Source organism: Thermothielavioides terrestris, chromosome 5 (assembly GCF_000226115.1).
Source record: "Thermothielavioides terrestris NRRL 8126 chromosome 5, complete sequence".
Classification (NCBI taxonomy): domain Eukaryota; kingdom Fungi; phylum Ascomycota; class Sordariomycetes; order Sordariales; family Chaetomiaceae; genus Thermothielavioides; species Thermothielavioides terrestris.
Genome location: NC_016461.1, coordinates 2793992 through 2815130, shown reverse-complemented (window position 1 = coordinate 2815130; position 21139 = coordinate 2793992). Strand labels below are relative to the sequence as shown.

At 57.2% G+C, this 21139-nt stretch overlaps 7 protein-coding genes across 7 annotated transcripts; 2 read left to right on the top strand and 5 right to left on the bottom strand.

Annotated features, from left to right (window-relative positions):
- Positions 1-3479: 3479 nt before the first annotated feature.
- On the bottom strand, positions 3480-5550 carry THITE_2147393 (uncharacterized protein; the record flags this gene model as incomplete). Its single annotated transcript, XM_003656875.1, has 7 exons — positions 3480-3729; positions 3823-4174; positions 4250-4425; positions 4507-4823; positions 4882-5036; positions 5109-5244; positions 5314-5550. The coding sequence occupies 7 exons, from the start codon at positions 5548-5550 to the stop codon at positions 3480-3482; spliced, it is 1623 nt and encodes a 540-aa protein (XP_003656923.1).
- An 865-nt stretch (positions 5551-6415) lies between these two features.
- THITE_2122221 (uncharacterized protein) lies at positions 6416-10601 on the bottom strand. The gene is made up of 3 exons (XM_003656874.1): positions 10140-10601; positions 9119-10071; positions 6416-9063 (listed from the first exon to the last, which is right to left on the bottom strand). Exons 1-3 carry the CDS (start codon positions 10422-10424, stop codon positions 6777-6779), a joined length of 3525 nt encoding a protein of 1174 aa, XP_003656922.1. The 5' UTR covers positions 10425-10601; the 3' UTR covers positions 6416-6776.
- A 1043-nt stretch (positions 10602-11644) lies between these two features.
- Positions 11645-12848, top strand: THITE_2092090 (uncharacterized protein; the record flags this gene model as incomplete). The annotated part of the gene is made up of 3 exons (XM_003656873.1): positions 11645-11770; positions 11836-12178; positions 12256-12848. 3 exons carry the CDS (start codon positions 11645-11647, stop codon positions 12846-12848), a joined length of 1062 nt encoding a protein of 353 aa, XP_003656921.1.
- A 367-nt stretch (positions 12849-13215) lies between these two features.
- On the bottom strand, positions 13216-14609 carry THITE_2057091 (uncharacterized protein; the record flags this gene model as incomplete). Its single annotated transcript, XM_003656872.1, has 2 exons — positions 13216-13756; positions 13861-14609. The coding sequence occupies 2 exons, from the start codon at positions 14607-14609 to the stop codon at positions 13216-13218; spliced, it is 1290 nt and encodes a 429-aa protein (XP_003656920.1).
- Positions 14610-15530: 921 nt separating this feature from the next.
- Positions 15531-16634, top strand: THITE_114732 (uncharacterized protein; the record flags this gene model as incomplete). The annotated part of the gene is made up of 1 exon (XM_003656871.1): positions 15531-16634. One exon carries the CDS (start codon positions 15531-15533, stop codon positions 16632-16634), a length of 1104 nt encoding a protein of 367 aa, XP_003656919.1.
- Positions 16635-17025: 391 nt separating this feature from the next.
- On the bottom strand, positions 17026-18147 carry THITE_156856 (uncharacterized protein; the record flags this gene model as incomplete). Its single annotated transcript, XM_003656870.1, has 3 exons — positions 17026-17144; positions 17231-17352; positions 17432-18147. The coding sequence occupies 3 exons, from the start codon at positions 18145-18147 to the stop codon at positions 17026-17028; spliced, it is 957 nt and encodes a 318-aa protein (XP_003656918.1).
- A 531-nt stretch (positions 18148-18678) lies between these two features.
- On the bottom strand, positions 18679-20913 carry THITE_114734 (uncharacterized protein; the record flags this gene model as incomplete). Its single annotated transcript, XM_003656869.1, has 3 exons — positions 18679-20179; positions 20242-20648; positions 20722-20913. The coding sequence occupies 3 exons, from the start codon at positions 20911-20913 to the stop codon at positions 18679-18681; spliced, it is 2100 nt and encodes a 699-aa protein (XP_003656917.1).
- Positions 20914-21139: the final 226 nt, after the last annotated feature.

The following is a 21139-nucleotide window of genomic DNA, read 5'->3' as shown; positions in this document are numbered from 1 at the left end:
AACTACGTTGCTAAGGAAGGGCTACGAAGAAGGCTATATCGAGACTAGTAACGCCTCTAAGAGGATTGCTTACTGTGCAAAGACGACCTTTGAACCTACGCCTATAGAGCGCTTGTCCTTTAAAGCGATCTAGGCAGTGATATACAAGGAAGATCTAACTATTTTATACCACTTCGATCCTAATAAGCAGCTCTTTATATAGGTCGATAGCTGCCTAGAGCGCGGATTTGGTATAATAGTATTCTATCTACGCGATAGCTACGAGTAGGAGCCTAGTACACTGATTCTATTAAATTAGGTGCTCCTAGTAAAATTCCTCAGCCGATACCTGACGAAGGCCGACATATAGTATAGGCCCTCCGAGCAAAAGGTGGTATATCTGGTGTAGGCCATTAAAAAGCTCTGTACTATAATATATTCGGCCTAGCTCCCCGTCAACGTGCTTACAGATTACGCCACTATATATAGAATCGTTGCGTAGACCCGGCTCGACACCTTATCTACAGATTAGGCTAATTGGCGGCTAATTACCGCCTCCGTTTACCTCTTAGAATACGATCTTCGGCTATACCATCTGCCTAGCCACTTTAACTTTGTGCTAGATGCCCTAAGCCGCCTAAAGGTAATGTAGGATCCTGTTGAGCGTTTAGAAAGCCTAGTAGTGCTCGACAATGTATTGTTTACCTTTGTAGAAGCTTATATAGAGGAATCGCTTTGCTAGAAGTTTATCGCCATTTACAAGGAGGATTCGAAATACAAGGCTATTATAGAAGATCTCACTGGTAGCTAAACTAGTGAGGGCACTAGAGTTTTTTTATATCCTAGGCTACCTTTTACAATGATTAATAGCCTAATCTATAACATCTAGCTATATAGCGTACGCCTTCTTTATATGCTATTTGGTATAATCAAAGAAGTCCTTAGCTTGGTTTACAATGCTAAGTATTACTTCGGTGTAGAGCGTATACTCTACGACTTATATAGTATCTCGATAGTCAATAAAACCTAGGAGGTCAAAAAGTATATAGCACACTGCCCGTTATACCGCCTTAATGCTATAGATCAATAGAAACCGATTAGCGAATACTAGCCGATCTAACTAAGCGATACGCTCCTAATGTATATAATCGTAATCGACTTTATTGTAAGCCTTCTAAGTGTACTATTAAAAGGTTCTTCCTAGCAACTAGAAGGATACAACACCTTCAACGTAATGATAACTATGTCCTATAAGAGCAGTAAACGGACCCTCCTATTACTAGGCAATAGCAAATACTCTATGAAGGACTAGGGCTATATTCTTATATACTAACTGCTCTTGTTAGACTAGGGTATACTATTAGCCATTATTTTAGATTGCAACTGTAAGTTCATATTGGATCTCTAGACTAGTATATAGGAATATTAGAGTACTAAGCTACTAATAACAACTATATACTATCCGTAGGCAAATGGTCTAGCAGAGCGTAAGAATTAAACTGTGGAAATCGCCCTACGATTCTATACCTTCGAATTCCCAACTAGTAACTAGGTCGACATTATTCCTCTACTACAATGGAACCTCAATAGTGTGTATTCAGCTCCTATTCGATCTACGCTATATAAGCAACTATATAGATTCAAGCTATAAGGTCCGTTCAATGTGTTTATAGCTGATCTAGGCGCTACAACATTAGTAGACCTCCTAGCTCTGTAAGATAATCTTCGCTACGAGGCTTAGTTGGCTATAGATTTCGCAATGGTGTAAGCTAAACGTCGTTACAATAGCCGCCATCGCCAGGTCGAATTTAAAGTCAGTGACAAGGTCTACCTTTAGCTCTATTATAGCTACTACCTACCTAGTAACCCGCCTTGGAAGTTATCGCAATAGCGTACTAGACCATTTCTTATTAAGCGTTACGTTGGCCATCTAGCTTATAAACTCGATCTTCCGAGCTATATAGGAATCTACCTAGTTATCTCTGTAGAACACCTCTTGCCTATACTACTAGGAGAGGATCCTTATAGCCATGTCGAGCTAGAGGTAGGCCTAGTTGAAGATTCTTAGGCCTCTAATTAGTCTGAAGATTATAAGTTTAGCGATAACTATAAAGTAGAGTATATTCTTAAGTACTCGGTTATAGGTATATAGATCAAGTATTTAATCTAGTGGAAGAACCTAGGTACCTACTACAACGCTTAGAAATCACTATACAATATATAGTATACTCCTAAGGTTGTATAAGAGTACTAGAAGCGCCTAGGTATCGATCTGCCTATAGGCGCAATGTAGAAGAAGGAAGACGCCGCAGTACCTGCTAAGCGCTCTTGTAGCTAGCCCCGAAAGAAAGACATAGAGGCTGTAGACAAGGCTGCCAACAAGGCTATAGAGAAGACCGTAGACGCTATAGCACCCACTAAGCGCCTACGTAGCCGCCTTTGAAAGGACCTAGTAGTAGCCACCCTATTGACAAGGACTTTCTTCATAGGAGGTGCCTACTCTAGTAGCCTAGACTAAGCAGCCCTCGGCGCCGAAGACCATAGTACTGCGACCTAGTACGTCTGAGGAGAGACCTGCGCCAAAGGCCCTGGTTGAGTATATAACGGCGCTACAACCTATAGCGCTGTAGCCTGCAACGCCTAAGAAAGCACCTGCACTAGTTGAGCCTATCCCAGAGCCGCCTTCGCCAGTACTTTCGACTATTGTAGTAGCTAGCCTAGCCCCGAATCTACAGCGTAGCGTATACGCTCGCGAGGAGGATACTTAGAAGGAGTGAGCTACCAGATTAGGAAGAAGGATTAATTCGAAGAGCAACGTAGTGAGGGCACTGCCATGTTTTTCTTATGGCCCGGCACTTGATACCGGAACCGTATTATATATGTAAATAGATGATGACCCTATCTAGGAAGGCTCTGGGTTAGGGTTGCTCTATGTAGGGTTAGCCCTGTATAGCCTATACGCACCCTATACACTGCCAAGAATATCTTGGCAGTGGAGGGAGCCTCCCCACTTTGGATCCATTATCACTTATTCCACCATTGTATCTGCATACTACGATTGCGTGCCACCGCATCAGTGCCGCTCCAGGTGGCAATGGGCAGGGAGGGAACACAGCAAAATAAACAGGGTTATTCAACGCAGCTTGCGCTGCCTTCGAAGCCACCCCACGCCAGTTCTGCCGGCGGTGTCTAACAGCACGTCTACTCTGCCTCGGAAATGGTCAGCCGGTTGAGGTGGCCCGAGGATGCGGTCAAGTCGGCCTGAAAGTTAATGCAGCACAGGGCATGTAGGTCCAGCTCGTGATCCCATGGGTGAGAGCCACTCTGAAACGAGGTGCAAAAACACCCAGCACCTGTAAACAGGGTAGAACGCAGAGTGCCTTCCCAACTGGCGACCGGATTGCATAGGCCAGCGGTGTAGTAGAATGCCATCAATCCACTCCCAACGAACACACCTGCCTTCCGGCGTCCCGGACGCTCCCGCGGCCAGCTTCCCGCTGCTATTCGCCACTCTTCCCTCCTAGGGACTGGCTAACCCACTTCTTGATGATGTCAATCGACTGTTGCTGCACCTTTGTCACCTCCGGGTTGGCCGACAGGTTGAGGTTGGCCAGCCCCCTGGCGGTGTACGCATCGTCGGCGTGCTCGGCGTTCTTGATGAGAAACACAGCGACCTTGTCCGACGACTGCAGCGGCCCGCCGGGACGCAGCTCGCTCGACATGCCCGTGTCGCGCCAGGGGTCAAATTCACTACAGCAACAAACACACAAACACACGCAGCCTGTCAGCGATCGCCAGCGGAACACCGAAACCAAGCAAGGCGACTAAAGAGTCACTACTCACCCGCTGGTCCAGATAACCCAGCTCGAGTTCCTCCCCCACCCGCCGGTCTCCTCGTTGAGCGTGTCGGGCGTGCGGCCCTCGGAGCTGCCGTACTTGAAGCCGTTGGTGGGCGGGAAGTGCATGTCGCACTGGCGCTGCCAGTAGGGCGCGTCGATCTTGCGCGACACGAGCGAGCGCCGGCTTGGCGGCGCGGCCGTGGCCCACGAGGCCAGCGGCTCGTTACACAGCAGCCAGTACCACGTCCGCCACGGGTTGCCCAGCGTGCGCGCCTCGAAGAAGGGGTTCAGCAGGTCGTGCGTGTTGAGGCACCACAGCGGGTCGTCCTGGCCCCAGACGTCGAAGTATGTGCAGGCTTGTTCGCGGGGAGGTTGGTCTTAGTTCTCTCCAAGTGAGCGGGAAGAGGGGGGGAAGGGAGGGTTGGGCTTACTTGAGTCCCGGAAGTTCATCCTGAAATAGGCCGAGTAGTTAACCACCGAGGCGGGCACCGTTCCCAGGACTTTGTCCTCGATCGTGTCGTTGGTGCCGACCACGGCGTCGCACATGTCGAGCAGGTCCTTATAGCCACCGGTCTCTTGCCAGTACCTGAACGGCGTCGCGATGGCGCTGAGAGGAAAAAAGAGCAGTCAGCATAGAAGCTCTAAGGGGGACATTTCCGGAGAGTGATGATCACGGGAAGACACCTACTAGGCGAAGTCGTCGTCGGCAATTGGATAGGTCGCGCCAAACAGCTGCTTCAGCGCCGAGACCTTGGTGTCGTTGACGGGCGAGGCCAGCAGGAAGCTGTCGACGTACGCGACGGCGTCGCTCAGCGCGTCGGTGCAGTCCGTGCTGTTGCGGAACGCGTCAATGCCCTTGCGGATCGTATCGTAGTAGTACCAGTTCTCCGTGTTGGCCTCGACCGTCGCACCGCTCAGATAGTAGGCACGAAAGACGCCCGGGTGGAAGTGCTCGATCCAGCTGCCGAGCGTGGCCGAGTAGCCGGCTCCCCAGTACACCCAGGGCTGTCAAACAAGTCAGAATCGTGGACGGCAAACTTTTGTGGGCTTGGCGAAAACTTGCTGTCTTGGAGGCAACGCTGGTCTTGTTTTTGTCGAACGAGAAGGTGACGTTCTGCGCGAAGCTGACGATATCGGCGGCCGACTGCTCCATGGTGAGGTATTGCAGCGTCTCCGCGTCGAAACCGTCGTAGGGAGATGATCCGCCAAAATACCGATCTATCGACATCCACCGTTTCTCAGCTCGTGCCCCTGGTGCGGTAGACGGGGCATGGCTGGGAAAATACACACGCTCAAGCACGACCACTGCCGCCCCGAGAGCTTGCGCGAGCGCGCCAGTCATGGTCGTGTTGTCAAGGTACGTATACCCACGCGCCGAGTCGACGGCCGACGTGATTGGGTTCTCACCGGGGGTCATCAGCACGACCTGCCAGATGAAATATTCAGTCTTGCGGGCGGGACGGCGTTAAGCAACAACAATAGCGCGCAGCTTTACCGGAGACCCGGGCCCGGCCCACCACTGCGGGTTGACGCAGTACAGCTGCTGCCAAATGTGGGAGCTGGCGTTCTTGTGGTCGATGGGCTGGTTGAACCAGTCGCAGGTGGCTGCGTCGCCTGCCGCTCGGATCACGCTCATGGCGGACTCGGCCGCGACATCCTGCACGCCGGCCACCGATGCCCTGGGTGCGATCCAAGGCGCAAAAGGGAGGACTTGGCCAGCCGAAAGCTTCATGATGGCCGCTTGTCGCTCGACTCTTGGATGTTTCCTCCCGGCGACGAAGTGAGATCGGCGGTGCCTATGGAAAGCACACGCAACCATGAAAACAGCTTCCTCTGGCCTCCCTGGGTGGTCTGGGAGGGACCTGTTTTTAACAACTCATGTTTGCGCCCGCCCCCGGCCCGGTAGCTAGCTGCTAATTAGAGCTTGATCGAGAACCGGGCAAAGGGATCCATTGTGTGGGGAAGCGGTGTATGGCTAAGTTGGATGGGGCGCAGGGAAAGGCTTCTGCGTACAGAGCACTCTGCGAAGGATGAGCCTAAATGGGCTGGACACATGGTATACTGCGCCAGATATTGTGGTCGTTCGACGTCCAGGTTGGAAGTGCTACAGCCTCTTAGTACAACCGTGGGCACAGACCTAAACCGTCTGCGGAAGAGATGCCGTATGCAAAGCTGATCCGAAGTGTACATACTGGATCGAGTCTCGATTCGCTCGGCTAAAGATGCCACCCGTTACTGGTGTCCGGGGCCCTATTTCCGTATTGAGCAATATCCCAAAGCATAGCTGCCCCGTATTATCGGGCAACACAGCAGTGCTATCCCTTCTCAGAAGCCGCGGTTAATTTAAGAGTATAGAGTCGGCGCGCTAAGGGACGGGAGCGTGGCCATCCCCGGCAGATGCCCAGCCTCTTGGTTATGACTGCCGCACCCCGTGATGGTGGTTTCGGGGCTGCAAAAAAGAGCCGATAATGCCGTTGTTGGGTGGTCAACTTGGGGTCACGAGGGCGATGCAGTGACAAGCGCAAGTTACAACAACTACCGAGAGTATTGTCCTCTGAGACTCTGGGCAGCGGGCGGTGGAGAGGCAGATAGTAGTGCAGAAAAGGGTTTCTTCTGAGTTGAGTGTGCCAACAAGAAACTACTTTGACGGAGATTGTAAGCACCTGCGCTCGATTAGGGAATCATTGGAGCAGGCTAAGCGGTCCTTGAATGCCTACAACCCACGAAGCTCAAGCCATTGAAGGACTGGAGCTATAACATGTCTTGGCCAGGCCACTTTGCATAGCCAAACAAGACAGGAAAAGAACCGAGCAGGCAGGAACACAGTTTTCCATCGCTATATCTGTCCATACATTGTCTCTACCCAGTACTCAACGTTGCGAGAGATCTACTTCATCTAACAAAACCACGCTTTTATCTTCTTAACCCTCCCCTCCGTTTCAGACCACGCACACCTTTCTAATGAGCACCACCACGCCCACCCGTCCCGCCGACCGCCAGCGCAGCCAACACCTCCGGCTTCAACGCCGGCAGCGGCCTGCCCCTCCCGGTGGGCCTGCTCACAAACTTGATCTCGACCAGGTAGGCCAGATACCGGCCGACGTCGTCCCTGCCGATGCCATGGCCCGTGCTGTCGTCCACGCCGGTCCAGCGGTCCGCGTCCGCCTTCAGCACGGCGACGGCGTTGCGGTCGTCCATCTCGGGCGCGCGCGTGTTGGCGGGCAGGTCGTTCATGCAGAAGTGGTACAGCGGCATGAGCGCATGCTGCTCCTGGTCCTTCTCGAGCGCGCCGGCCGAGACGAAGCGCTCGAGCTCCGCCTTCCACGCGTCGTAGCTGACCTCGGGCGCCGTGTAGCCGTAGTACTCGAGGATCGAGAGGAACTCGCTCATGCGCAGGCGCGGGTGCGCCGTGACGTGCACGACATGCACGCCGCCGGCCGGCAGCGGGTTCAGCGCGGCCGCGACCACGACGCGCGCCACGTGGTTGACCGGCACCGCGTTGACCGTGTTGATGATGTGCGGCCGCGCCGAGAGCTGGATGCAGCCCTTGAGCATGCGAATCAGGAAGTCATCGACATTGGAGACGCCCGTTTCGGAGTCGCCCAGGACGTAACCTGGCCGGACGACGGAGCCGAGCAGGCCGCGCTTGCCGGCTTCCCTGACAAGCTGCTCTGATACCCACTTGGTCTGGCCGTAGCCGGTGCCGAGACCAGTGCGACTTCCGTTCAAGTCGTCCTCCTCCATAATAGCGCCCTGGCCGGTTCTTGTTTGCTTCTCGGAAAGCTCAATGTAGTAGTCCGTGTCGAGGACACTGGTCGAGCTCACAAAGCAGAACGTCTTAGGCTTCCCTTCGTTGCAGAGCCTCATGGCGTCGACGGTGGAGAGCACGTTGGCTGCCATCATGTCTTGGTATCTCCTGACCCAATGGACAATGGCACCGTTGTGGATCACCACATCGACCTCCTGCGCAAGGCTCTGCCAGGTGGCGTCGTCGATACCCAGCTGGGGCTTGGACAGGTCACCGACGACAGCACTCAGCCTTCCGGCCCATTCATCCTTCCACAGCCCGTAACCCTGAAGTGATCGTTTCAGTCGTGCCAAGGCCGCCAACGCGTCCTTCACCCCACGGACGTGGGAGATAAGCTTGACACTCCGGGCAGTCCGGTTGAGGATGTCCTGCACAAGGTACGAACCGAGGAAACCGGTGGCACCAGTGAGAAAGACGGTGAGCTGCTCAGCTGAGGCAAGAGCCTCCGGATCGGCGGACTGGTACTTCTCCGGGAGCTGGTTCAGCAGCTCGTCGAGAGATTTGGCGTAAGCAGCCTCACCAGCCTCGGGTCCTACAGCGCTAGTGTCGTGGCTTCGCAGCTTGTCGACCTGGGCGCTAAATCCAGCCAGACTAGGGTGCTCATAGAGCGTAGTGATAGGGACGTCGGTGCCTAGACTCTTGCGGACTGTCAAGAGGAATTGTTGGGCCAGTAAACTGTGCCCTCCGAGATCGAAGAAGCCATTATCCCTCCTGATAGTCTTGGGGTTGAGACCGCGAATGACATCGGCCCACAGCTGAGCCACGGTGCGCTCCGTTTCCGTCAGAGACTCCCAGCTCTTGATGTCGTCCTCTGACGCATCCTCGACACGCTCGGCCACGTCGGGGAATGGAAGGTTGGGCTTGTCTACCTTGCCGTTCGGGTTCAGCGGCAGCTTGTTGAGGACGATGTAGATGGTCGGCACCGCATACGTGGGCAGCCGCGTCTTCAGGTGATCTCGCACCTCGGTCTGCATCCTCCTGTACTTCTTGAGGAAAACGGTTACGGGACCCATCTCGACACCCTCATCTTCTACGTCGGCCAGCCCGCGGTCGGCAAGCCACCGTTGCCATTCCTTGCTTTCGGGAACGATATAGCTGACGAGGGTCGGCTCTTCGTTCCGATCTCTGCGGACGAGCGTCTTGCAGTCCCGGATGAGCGGGTTTTGGCTGAGGTTGCTGTCGATGTCGTTCAACTCAATGCGGAAGCCGCGGATCTTGACCTGGTCGTCGGCCCGCCCGACGCACTCGACATCGCCGGACTCCAGGTACCTTCCAAGGTCGCCCGTACGGTACAACCTATCTCTGGGTCCCTTGTAGTATCGTCGCCACGGCTCGCCCTTGTTGATCTTCTGGTCGGCTTCCACCCACTTCTGGTTGTCGACGAACCAGTTCATCAGGAACTTCTGCTCGTTCAGTGCCTGGTCCCCAAGATATCCCCTGAGGCACCAACGTTAGTGGCATCGCGCACAAAGGCGTGCTGGGTTGAACTCACTCAGCAAGGCCGGCAGCGCGAACGAAGATCTCGCCCACCTCGCCCACCTTACACAGCTCGGTCCGGTTCTCCCGGTTGATGACCAGCAGCTGGACGTTCTGCATGCCCTTGCCGGCAGGCACGGTGTCCTTAAGCCTGTCGAGGAAGTCGGGATCCCGCGCTCGGCTCGGGATCTCGTAGTAGCTGACTGCTCTCTGAGTCTCGGTCGTGCCGTACATATTGATGATGTTGGCATTGACCGCGAGCCGCCGGAGGGCCCGGCAATCTCTCGTGGTCAAAACATCTCCAACGAAGAAGACGTGCTCCAGGCTGGGAAATTCTGCTGTGGCGCCACCAATCAGGATCTGCCCCATGGCGGGAGTGAGATGGGTGACGGTGGGCTTGTGCTCTCGCATCCATTCGGCAAGCTTCTCGTGCTGGATATCTTCCCTGGAAGGGACCAGGAGCTGGGCGCCGAGGAAGAGTGGAGTGAAAATGTCGCGCTGCACGGGGTCGTGAGCAATGCCAGACAGCAGCGTGTACCTGCTCTCGGAGGAGAGGTTGAAGCGCTCAGCCATCCAGCCGAAGTACTTCACTAAGCTAAAGTGCCGGCCCAGAACGCCCTTCGGTCGGCCCTCGCTTCCGGAGGTGAAGGAGAGCGTGGGATTCGAGTCGGGGCCAACAATGACATCTGGGGGCGAAGAAGCGAGCTGCCTCACGCTGGCGAAGATGTCTTGGCCACCCACTTCGCCGCCGTAGAGAATACCGTCGTCGCGCAGCCGGAGGTCGGGGACGTCCGTCTTCAGTTGCAACTCGTCATCGATGTACTTCTGGACCAGGGGCGCAAGGGGGCCGTTCTCGTCTGTGGCTCGGCCGATCCGCAGCAGGGCGCGGGGCTGGGAGACTTCGAGGTAGATTTGCTGCCGCGCGGGCGGGTAGGCGGGGTCGAGAACGGTCATGGTGGCGCCAGAAGCCTTGAATTGGAGCACAAAGTTAGAAACGGCTGCTGGCTAGTGCCAATGTTGGTCGTGGAGCTTCGTACCAGAATGCCCATCAAAGCAACGACCAGGTCGACGGAGCGGTGGGCCCAGATCATGACCACGTCGCCATTGGTGACGCCGGCATTGTGCAGATACCAGGCCAGCGTGTTGGCAGCCTCGTAGATCTGGCGGTAGGTAAACCTCCTCTCGGGGGTCGTGGACGACCGCGTCTCGACGACGCAGGTGCGCTCGGGGTGGGCCTCGGCCTGAGCGCGGAAATGCTCCTGGATCGAGCCCACGTAGCCCGACCAGTCGAGGTCGACCGTGGGGTCCGGTATTTGGGCCATTGTCGAGGATGGTTCAGGTGTACAGGTCAGGGTCCCGAGCACGAAGCGGTTGACAACGGGACGGGACGCGGGCGTCTTCGACAATGGGGTGCAAGTTTTGCTCAAGTCGGCACAGTGACTCAAACTGTTGGCGGCAGGACAGGACCTGAGCTCCGACAACGGGGCCTACTGCGTAAATTTTAGTGGGGCCCTGCCCCTCCCCCGCGCTGCAGGGACCTGGTTGATCTGCCGTGTTACCTTAGTAAGACAGGCTTGGCGCGTAAAGCAAACTCGGTGGGTGGGTCGAACGTTTCTCCGCAACAAGGCTCTAACTCGCCCTTTTCCCCAACAGCTTTTCCTGAAAACAGAACCAGTGTCGTTAGCGAGAACTCACGTTGTTTGTCTTGATGGCCGAAGGGGAGTTGTTGCATAATGAAAGCTCCGAGCGGTTTGAGAGGTCCACGGCCTCACCGCAACTCCACTGCACCGCCAAGCTGGAAAGCGCAAAGTTTCTCAGCATTGTATTCCGTACTTCACCGTTGATTGCAGCCTCTCATTAATTGAAACTGACCTGTCTGTTCTTTGCCGGCCTTTCCTTCCTCCATCCCGTCTGTTCGTGACACAGTCCTTGGAGCCGGGACCCAAGAAGGCAGCCCGCTTGGTCCGCGCCTTTTCCAGAGGGCCAAAACAAGCTTACAGGAAGTACAATATACAGTCTGAAGGGCTGACCGATCACTCCTTGTGTGTTGCTATCTAAACCATCACGTGGGACACCCGGCAGGTGGATTGTGCAATGCAGCGGCGTTGATTCCTGTCCCGCAGAATCGCCAGACACACCAGCCTTCTTTGACATGCAAGTGCACCAGTGCGCAAGCCACAGATTGGGCCTCCATTTCTTTGACAACAACTGACATGAACAACAGGAGATCTTCCCACATTACCTTATTTCGGAATGCCATCAGATCTTACCAAGGCATACGCGACCCTTTTACGGTCTTACCTGCCCTGGCGTATGACCGGAATCTGGGGAATATGGGACGCAGGTCACCCGAAAGGAGCCCACACAGATACACAGCTTCCATAAAGACGGTCAAGCCCTCTGTGTTTCGGCATGCTTGCCATGGACTCAGTTACTTGAAGGGCGCCAGCGATTTGTCACTGCAGACCTAGGCACCCTCCCCTAACAGCGTCCCCAGTTTTGAGCTTCGAAACGTATATCCTGCCTCTTTCAGGGCTGGAAGATGGCTAAGCTCATCGTCCCCCAACTCCTGTCGGCTTCGTGCTTCCTGACAGCCTTCATCCTGATGATCGTGGCTGTCATTGCGGGCGTCAAGCCTGGATTTCTGGAGGACTACGAGCTCCTACTGGTAAGCCAGCCGCTCCCGGAAGTACGAGTTGTCTCCCTCGTACTAACAAGCGTCCCCTCCACCAGATCAACACCTCCGCCTTGGGCAAAAACATCTCCATCGACGCAGTGCCTAACACATTGTTGCCCACTCGAACCACAGCGATCGACTGTTCCAATGCAGGCGGTTTTCTCGGTCAAGCCTGCGACAGCGCCGCTTCAGCGGTTGCCAGCGCATCCTCCGCCGTTGACAACGCTGCCGGCGACGCTGCGGACAAGGCCAGCGGCATTGCCAACAGCGTTGCCAACAGCCTGGCCGACAAACTTCACATCCCCGACTTTTACGCCTTCTACACGCTGAAAATGTGTGAAGGGGATTTCACCCCAAGTGGGGGTCGTAACTTCACCACCTGCCACTCCTACCGCCCCAGTGAGTGGTCCCCTCCATCCTGGCCACTCTGCCCATCCGTATCAGATCGTGCAGTTACTTAGCTTTTCTTTACCCAGACCATGCCAATACGATCCCTGCGCTCCTCGACGCCACGCTCTCCTTGGATCTCGGCCCTCTCGGCCGCAACATCTCCCTCTCTGACATCGGCATCACGCAGTCCCTGAAGTCGGCTCTGGAGTACTCCAATGCTGTCCTCCAAGGCGCCGCGGGCCTCATCTTCCTCAGCATCGCGGGCACCATACTTGCCTTTGTCGTTTCCGTTTTATGCCTCTTAGCGTACCAGGACAATCAGCCCCGATCGGTTGCACGGGTGGCGTTTTGGATTCTCACGTTCGCAGGACCGACGGCATTTCTCCTGGTGCTTGGCTGGCTGGTGGGCGTCATTACCTCCCTGGTAGCCGAGCGGCGGGTGAATGATGCCGGGGCGGTTGTCGGCGTGAGCGCGGCCGTTGGGACGAAGTGGGTTACGTTGGTGGGAGCTGCGGTGGCCTTGATGGTGGTCGTGATGTTGCATTGGGGTTGGAAACTGTGGCGAGCGAGGAAAGCGAAGCCTGGGATGAAACTCAGGGATCTTTGGAGGCTGAGGAAATACTCCCGACTGGACGAGACCTCCCACCTAGTTTTCCGAGATTCAATCGGACCTATGTGAGCGGCTGGGCAGGGTAGAGGCTGCACTTGGTCTCGCTGGTGAGGGATCCATTCCGCAACAAAACGTAGCTCGAGAGGACAAATCACCGGGTAGTACCGAAATAGTTATTTCCTTACCGAGGCACTTGCCTTCTGGAATTGGGTGATGACGATGCTCCACCTTAACCGTGACGGTAGTGAGGTTTCAGTAGCGCTCTACGTTCTCCGGCTTTCATGACGAGCGAGCTATCCAGACCCAAATGACCTTGCCAGCAGAAAGGCTACTGGAGAAGCCGGAGCCAACGCCCAACCCTCTCTCCTGAAATACCAGTCCCTTTCCACCAACCCCATCACACCTCCCCACGACCGTCCCACCCATTCACCAGCCCCTACAGCGGCCGCTGCCCCTCCACCTTCAAGCCCCAAGCCCAGTGGCCCCTCACATCATCCGCCAGCCTCCTCATAGCCTTCGCATCCTTCGCATGCGGCCCGACCTCCCTCTCAAGCGCGAGCGCCGCCTCGGCCGCGTACTCGCGCGCCCGCGCCTCGTCGCCGAACATGGCCGCGATGATCGCGGCCCGCGTGTACGCCGGGCCCAGGTACGCGTGCAGCCGCTCCTCGAGGTGCAGCTCGATCAGCCGAATGCCCATGGCGGGGCGCAGGCCCGGCGCGCCGGGCCGCGCCATGATGGCCTCGATCTCGTCCTCCAGCGCCGCGATCTGCCGGATCCGCGCGTCGGACTGCGCCGAGGCCGTCGCCGGCAGCGTGCACTGCGCGCAGGTGCAGGTGAAGTCCCAGTCGCGCAGCTGCGTCTGGCGCGTGGACAGCGGGGCGAGTGGGTAGATGTAGCTTATGGTCAGCTCTTCGCCCCGGGGGATGTCGCGGACGGCGATGGCGGTGTGGGTGAGGTTGTTGATGCGGTAGTGGACACTGGGTGGGCAGGCAGGGGGATGGTGTTAGAAGGGTTTGTGGCAAGCGAAGGAGGGGGGGGAGGGGGGGTTGGGGGGGGTGGGGTTGGGCCTGGAGAAACTTACTTCGGTCGGCAGTCGTGGTTGAACTTGCTCACGTCCGGGAACATGCCCAGGTGAAGGGAGTCGTCGACGAACATACGGAACGAGTTCTTCTCGACCTTGTCGTAGACGGTGGCGCCCATCTGGCGCATGAATCGGGCACGGGTGGGCTCGGGCAGCCGGTCAACGGCGGCTTGGTACAGCTGCTCACGCAGCTCCGGATCTAGGTTGACATGGGGAGTCATTTGTATCAGCAGCACTGGCAACCGCTGCATGATGATCTCGCCTCTGCGTATGGTGCGGTTGGCAATAAGCCCGCGGCCCTTGCCGGGCACTTCCGCTTCGTAGTATGCTGTTGGCTCCACGCCAGTGGTGGGTGAGGGAACGTAGTTGGAGGCGAGGTAAGCGTTTCGGGCGGTGGTGATGAGAGCGATGCCCTCGCCTGCCTCTCGGTTGGAGAAGAGACAAAACTCTGTGGCACAGTGCTCCGGGCCTTGCCATTGGGGCAACACCCCATAGCCTTGAGCCTGTTGGTACGGCCCATCACGTTCGTCCCAGAGCTCCGGTGTCTGGGCTTCGCGGCGGTCCGCCTGTCGAGTTTGGGGTTGTTTTGGTTGCTGTTGTTGAGGGGCGGCACATGTGAACTGATGGTCATAGCCACGACTCGCCAGTAATGGGCCCCATGGACAGCTGGCTGTATTGCCGACGTCTGACTGAATCGACGCTCCAAGGCCGAGAACGCAAAGTCCGGCAAGGAAAAGGCGTGCATACATGGTGGTTTGCCATGAGACTTGCTATTTCGGCTTTCGATGCAGCGATGCTTCTGAGGTTCAGGAGAAGCCTAATTACTCTGCAGTGATGACTCCAATGCTCAGGCAGCAGGCGTTGTTCTCGCGCAAAAGCCATGTTGTCTTGGACCCGTCGATCTGCGACCGGAGCCCAAGTGGGAACGTGTCCGGTGGCCACTGCTCCGCCCGGGGATGAATTTGCCTAAATTGAAAACTTCACGTTTGTTAATATGCATTCTGGCTGATGACCAATATTGGGAATTGCTATTCCGGTTTGCCGGGGCACGACGATCAGCAAAGCGTCAGGTTTGCGTCAGGTTTGCTCCTAGAATGTGGTAGCAACGACTGGAAAGCATGGCTCGAAAGCAATCCTAGCCAGAACCCACTTAAAGTCCCCAACTGGAGTGAAGAGAACTCTCTCAACCCCAAACCTGTGACTGTGCCGGGCAGGCGAGCAGGAAGCTAGCACGGGGAGCGCGACTTGGTATATGATGCTTCACCTACTGTCTCAATGTCAGTATGCTTAATCGGGTTCATTTCCAGGGTTCTTGCTCGTTGAGGTCGGGGGTGAAAGAAGGCCTACAGCGGCTTTGTTCTGGGGGACTACCTACCTGGTATATATTTCTTCTATCCGTAATGTGGCTTCTAAACAACTAAGTAGTTTCGAACTTGGTTCTCAACGTCAGGGTTGCGTGGAACTGAAGCTCAGATGGGAAAACTGCCTGCTTTCTCGCACAGCTGCTGAGGCAACAGAAAAACCAGCTGCTCAAAGAGAGCTGGCAAAGCTCCCCAACCCCTCCCATTTCTTCGACTGCAACCCGGATATCATCATTCGAACTGCAATCCACGCTATTTTACCCTCAAAATTTGTCATCGCCTTACGACGGACCCATCAAAGCCGCCAGTATGCCTTTGTTGGAAACCCTTCCCGTCGAACTCCTCGAGCTTGTCGCCGAGCAGCTCGTCGACGAACCCAGCACCCATCGGGCCTCGTCCGGGTCCACCGACCCCGGTGTCGCTCTTGAGCTGGCGAGCTATTGTCCCCATAAGGCGTCGAAAGTTCAAAAAGCCCGAGACCGCGGCGTTGCCATCCTTTGCCGCACCTCTCGCCGCCTCAACGCCGTATTCACCCGCCATCTCTACCGCCGACCGAATCTGAGCAAATGGGGGCTCCTGGCTCGCACCCTCCTCGCCCGACCAGGTCTCGCCCAGCACGTTAAAGCCCTCTGCTTCCCACTGGCATTCGCCCCGCCCAATGCCGACTCCACCGTGCCCCCCGAAGTCCTGGCCTACTTCAACGCCCAGAACACCACCTACTCGCAGTACACCAACTGGGAGAACTGGAGCTATGATCTCGCTGGCACCCCGGACGGCCGGATCCGCTACGAGCAACGCGCAATGGCGATCATGACGAGTCTTTGCCCCCACGCGCTGACCCTCGAGTTCAGACTCAGCTGGTTCGACCCCCCCCTCTTCTTTGCGCCGGGTTCGATGCCCCCCCTCTTTTTTGCGCCGGGTTCGATGCCGAGGCTGCACACGGTCGAGCTGCCGAACTGCGACGACTGCGACTTGTGGGCCTGCCTTTACCTGCCTTGGATATCTCATCTGTTCGCCGCGGCCCCGAATCTGAGGGTGATCCGGGGCTTCAACTTCACCGTCGTCTCGCACGAGGACGTGAAGGTTACCGCGGAGAGCGTGCTGGAGGTGGAGTTCCACCATGTTTCGATGACCGCGGACGGCCTACGGGCAATGTTGAAAGCCTTTCCCCGGCTGGAGACGCTCCGGTACCGCGGCCCTGTGAGTCGGCTCCTGTTTCACCCTGATGAGGCAAGGGACTTGCTTATGCACCATGCGCCCAGGCTGAAGAGGGTGTCGATGGACTTGAGAGGTCCTACCATGACAGGTGCCGTGGCCGATCCCTGGGCTCAGTGGTTCAAGGAGGAGAAAGAGAACACTGTGCAGGCATTTCATGAGCAAGGGGTTGAGTTCAGGGTCACATTTAGTCCCTGAGTGGGAGGGTGGGAGATCTCTGTCGTTTGGCTGAGAAACAAAACGAAGGGCGAGCGGTGACCGTGACAGGCGGCGACGAGCGATTGCTCCGGGAAAGCTCGACACTGGCGAACGTGATAGGGAGGCAGGAGAAAGTTAATCTTCAGTTGCAGCACTGAGCATCGCCAAACTGTGCACGTCATCCATTTCCTCAGGAGGCTTCATGTTGCCTTGCGAAATGTCCTACGTCGGGTACCAGCCGCAGGATCTGCGCTTGCAAACTAACTCCAGTTTCCAGCTCACCCTTGATGCGAAGTTCCAGCCATCGCGAGCGATGCTTGCACCCAAACCTACCTACGGCAATCCCATCCACCACAGAGCGCTCTCAAGGCCACCTCCAGTGCTCCCTCCATCACCGACTCGTCCGCAAATGTGTATTCGAGCCCGGGCCCGATTCCAGGTTCCACCAGACCTCCAAGTCTAACCTCTCATCCTGAAGAACCGGCCTCCAGGACCACGAAAGCCTGTACTCTGCAGGATGCACCAAGGCTCCGACCGAGTCGAACGTGTGACCGCGGCGTGGTATCGGCCCAAAGGGTTCCGTAATATGCCGCCACTGATGTTGGTCTCCGGGCCTGGGCGGCGGAAGCGAATCCGCCCGAACCATCGGGGCTCGGTCAGGTTGAATCTCTTGTCGTACTTCACGTTCAGGCTGTCCCCGATGTCGTTGAGGCGCGGGCTGTGGCGTCTTGATTGCGAGAAGACTGCCCCCGAAACAAAGGGACGAGCACGCCACCTTCCAACAGGCTCTCTCGTACTCGCCATCGCTGTCGTCAACGACGAAATTGCTCGGCCAGCGGGCCTCATTCACCCGTTGATCATTCCCCAGTGCCCGACGGCACAGGTCCAGGACACCGTGTTTGACCGGGTCGCAGTTGCAGTACTGGAGCGGTTCCAGAAACCTGTTGCATAGGACGCAGTCTGGACATCTGCTCCGCTGGGGATCGGCGCAGTGAGCACAACCGTTCCCCCGGTCTGGCCCTTCGAGGAAGCGCACGCCGTGGCACGCGCAGCACCGCATGTATGATGCGTCGAGTCGGGTGCTCATAAGATTATGGCCAGAGAGTTTTGTGATCTCATCTTTCTGAGCGTTGAGCAGCGCCGTGTCACGGTGAGCCAAGGCACCGCAACGATGGCAGGAGCAAGAAGGACCGTAGTTCTGGTCAGGGCCCAGCATGGCCCTCACGTCCCACTTGTTATGAGCGGAGCAGGCTGGGCACTGCCAGTACACCGGAAATACCACGTGGTGACAGTGCAACCACTTCGGCTCGGACTTGTTCATTATCACAATCTGCTTGCCAGGCGCCGATGGAGGTGACCAGGGATTGGCGAGGTACTCTTCGATTTCGCGATAGTCGAAGTAGTTGTTGTCCAGAAGACTTCTTGTCACAGGGCGCAGATGTTGGCCGGCGCTCCGGAGGCTGTCATAGGGAGGTGGAGGTGTTCCCAGCCGCTCGGCATCGCTGTCCTCCATTTTGCAGCTCAATGTGTGAGAGAGTCGACTACCAGTCAAGAGCGCAGGTTGTGAATCTTGCCTCCCACAAAAACACAAGAAGATGGCCTCGCGATTCAAGTACCAGGAAAGACCTGCACAGCCCTCCGGGGAACGGCATGTTATACCTGGGTGAAGGTTGAAAGAGCACGCCGCGTCTTGCACTGAGAAGAGGGCCTGTGGCTACCACTTGAGAGATCTCATGATGTCCCACCCGGCTCTAACCCACGGAAACAAAGAAAAGCGGAATGAGGGATTCTGCTCGGATAGGAATCTCGTCCGCAAATGCCTCACTCCCAAGCCTTGAAACCAACCAGGAGGCCAGTATTGCTGACACGGCAAGCCAACTTCCAGCACCCAAGGGCGGCTGGCATCGTCTCGATCAGGACATGAAAGCTTCGGTGAACAAAACAGAGTGGAAGTCCGTCTGTATTACCCCCAATATATGTACCCGAAAATGAAGCAAATGCTACAGCTTACGCTTGCTTCCCCAACCACGCCCCCTCCCGCTTTTTACTTATCCAGTGTCGTCAGATCGTTTTTGGAACCAGTGACTATCATGTAGCCAAACTCGGCCGCTTCAATGCACCTTTCTGCCATCTCGTCGTGACCCAGCGCCTTGTACGCATCAGCCAGCGTTCTGAGGGCAGCGACCACATGCACAGTCATGAGCGTTGCGTCGCCCGACTTTGCGTACATCTCCCGCGGGTCCCACGCCTCGCTCTCTTCCGGCACCTTGAACCCGAAATTCCGCAGCACCTTCAGCGCATACTTGACGACCTTGGCATGGTTCTTCCGCCCGCGGTGCGCCGCGACTAGCCAGTTGCACGGGTAGATCAGCGTCAGCCGCGGCACCCCCTCGTACACGTCCGGCTCGTGCGCATCCTCGAGCTGCTTCGCCAGGCGGTCCACGGCCCGGATCGTCGCGTCCGGCACCAGCTCCTTGCCCGGCAGCTTCTTGTTGCACAGCTTCTCCACCGCGGCCAGCAGCTCTTTCCGCTTGGCCAGCATCGCCTCCGGGCTGCGCCTCTCGCTCGCGCACAGCGCACACTCGCACTCAAACCCCCATCCCTTCTTGAACTGCTCGTTGCGCACGTCCGGCAGTGCCTTGACGGGCACGTACTGCTGGAACAGCTCCTCCCCTTCCTTGATATCCCGCGTGGCGCGACTGATCAGCATGTCGCCGACGAACGACCGCATCGTGTTCGGCACGCAGCTGTGGTTCATGCGGCTGGCGTGCACCCACAGGCCCTTGGCGGCCCAGCCCTCGGGCACGCTCGGGCGGGTGTCCTCGAGGGTCGAGCGCGGCGCGCTGAAGCAGTTCTTGGTGCGGATGCCCTCGACGACGAACACGTCGACGACGGGCACGCCGTCGACGACGGCGCCCTCCATGCCCGTGCGCACCGCGTCGGCGGCCTCGCCGGCGTGCAGCGCCAGCACGGCACCGGCCAGCGACGGGTTGTCGCACAGCTGGCGCACCACGAGCGCGAACAGCGCCGCCGACGCCCGCGCCGGCTCGTACTGGTTCGGCATCAGCGTCGCCTTCTCCGCGAACACCAGCTCGCCCGCCGCGAAGTCGCGCGTCGCGAACAGCCCCCGCCCGTGGTGCCGCGACGGCGCCACGCGCGTGTGCCGCAGGAAGGACCCCCGGTCCAAGTGCACGCCGCCGCCCAGCGACGCGTGCATCGCCGCGAAGTCGTACTCGCCTGTGGCTTCCTCGTGCAGCCGCGCCTGGCACCGCGCGTGTTCCTTCTGGATGGCCGGGTTGGACGGCTGCAGGTCGAGCGCGGTGGTGAGCAGGGTGTTGCTCTCGGCGTAGTTGCACAGGCCGTAGGCGGCGCGGCCGGCGGTGAAGTAGGCTTTCCAGTCTTGGGGCCCGCCCGTGCGCGAGGCGAGCGCGTCCGCTTTGGCGGCGTCGTACCGGCCTAGGATGAGGTTGGTGCCGGCGCGCTTGGCGTAGATGGCAGCTTGGAATGTGGCGTCGTCCGCTGCTGCTTCTAGCGCTTCGGTATAGCTTGAAAAATGGTCAGCGACGGCACGCAGGGGCTTTAACTTGTCGGACGTGAGGGTTCCCACCAGAACACGGCCGTCGGGAAGTCCTTTTCGATGAATGCCCGGTCACCCGCGTTTTTCCACTCGTCGGCTGTCTTGAGCAGCGGGCCTAGCCTCAGAGCCTCGGGGATGATCGGGTCGGTGAACCTCAGGAGGATGACGTCTGAGGGGTGGTCGACGCAGATCATGTAGTCGCCCGCCGCGCCGTTGTTCTTGTAGTACGGCTCCTTGACCGCCACCACGCAGCCCTCGGGGACGGCCGACAGGATGGACGAGTCGGGCTGGTTGTAAATGGCCAGCTTGTCGGCATTGCCGAACTCGTCCTCCACGATGCTGACCGCGCCGGCTCCCAGAAACGGTGGGCTAACGGCCCTGACGATGATGCCCTTGCCCCGGTGGTGCGTCTCTGGCTGCAGCTCACTTAATGGGATCTGGAAAATCGAGTCAGCCGCCGTGTGAGTCTCGACAGTGGAGCAACCTTGAAATTTACAAGGGGCGATTCACAATCTCGAGTTCTCTGATGGACTTCGTCGATGCCGGATACGCGTCCGAAATGACGGGTTGCTTCACTGGCCGCGGCGCATTTGGCGAGTTGTTCTGCTTCTTCAGGTGTGTCGCGTGTGTTTTGACCAGCTCCTCCTTGGTCAGTCTCCGGGCGGGGACCGCGGCTTTTGCTGCACCTTTTGTTGCCGCCATGTTGGATAGGGTGACAGCAACAACAACAACAACCACAAGTGATGATGGGAACTGGGGAAGTTTGGTCTTCAGGCTTCACGTCTGGCGAACCGTGGTTGCGACTCAGGTGTTAACTGGCGATGGAGTGTTGCCGACCGGCGGGCCCCGGGGTCTTGAAGAAAGGTGTCATTCTCGGAGGCTGAAGAGCCGCAAGCTAGATCCGACTTAGCGGGCTCGCTTTATTACC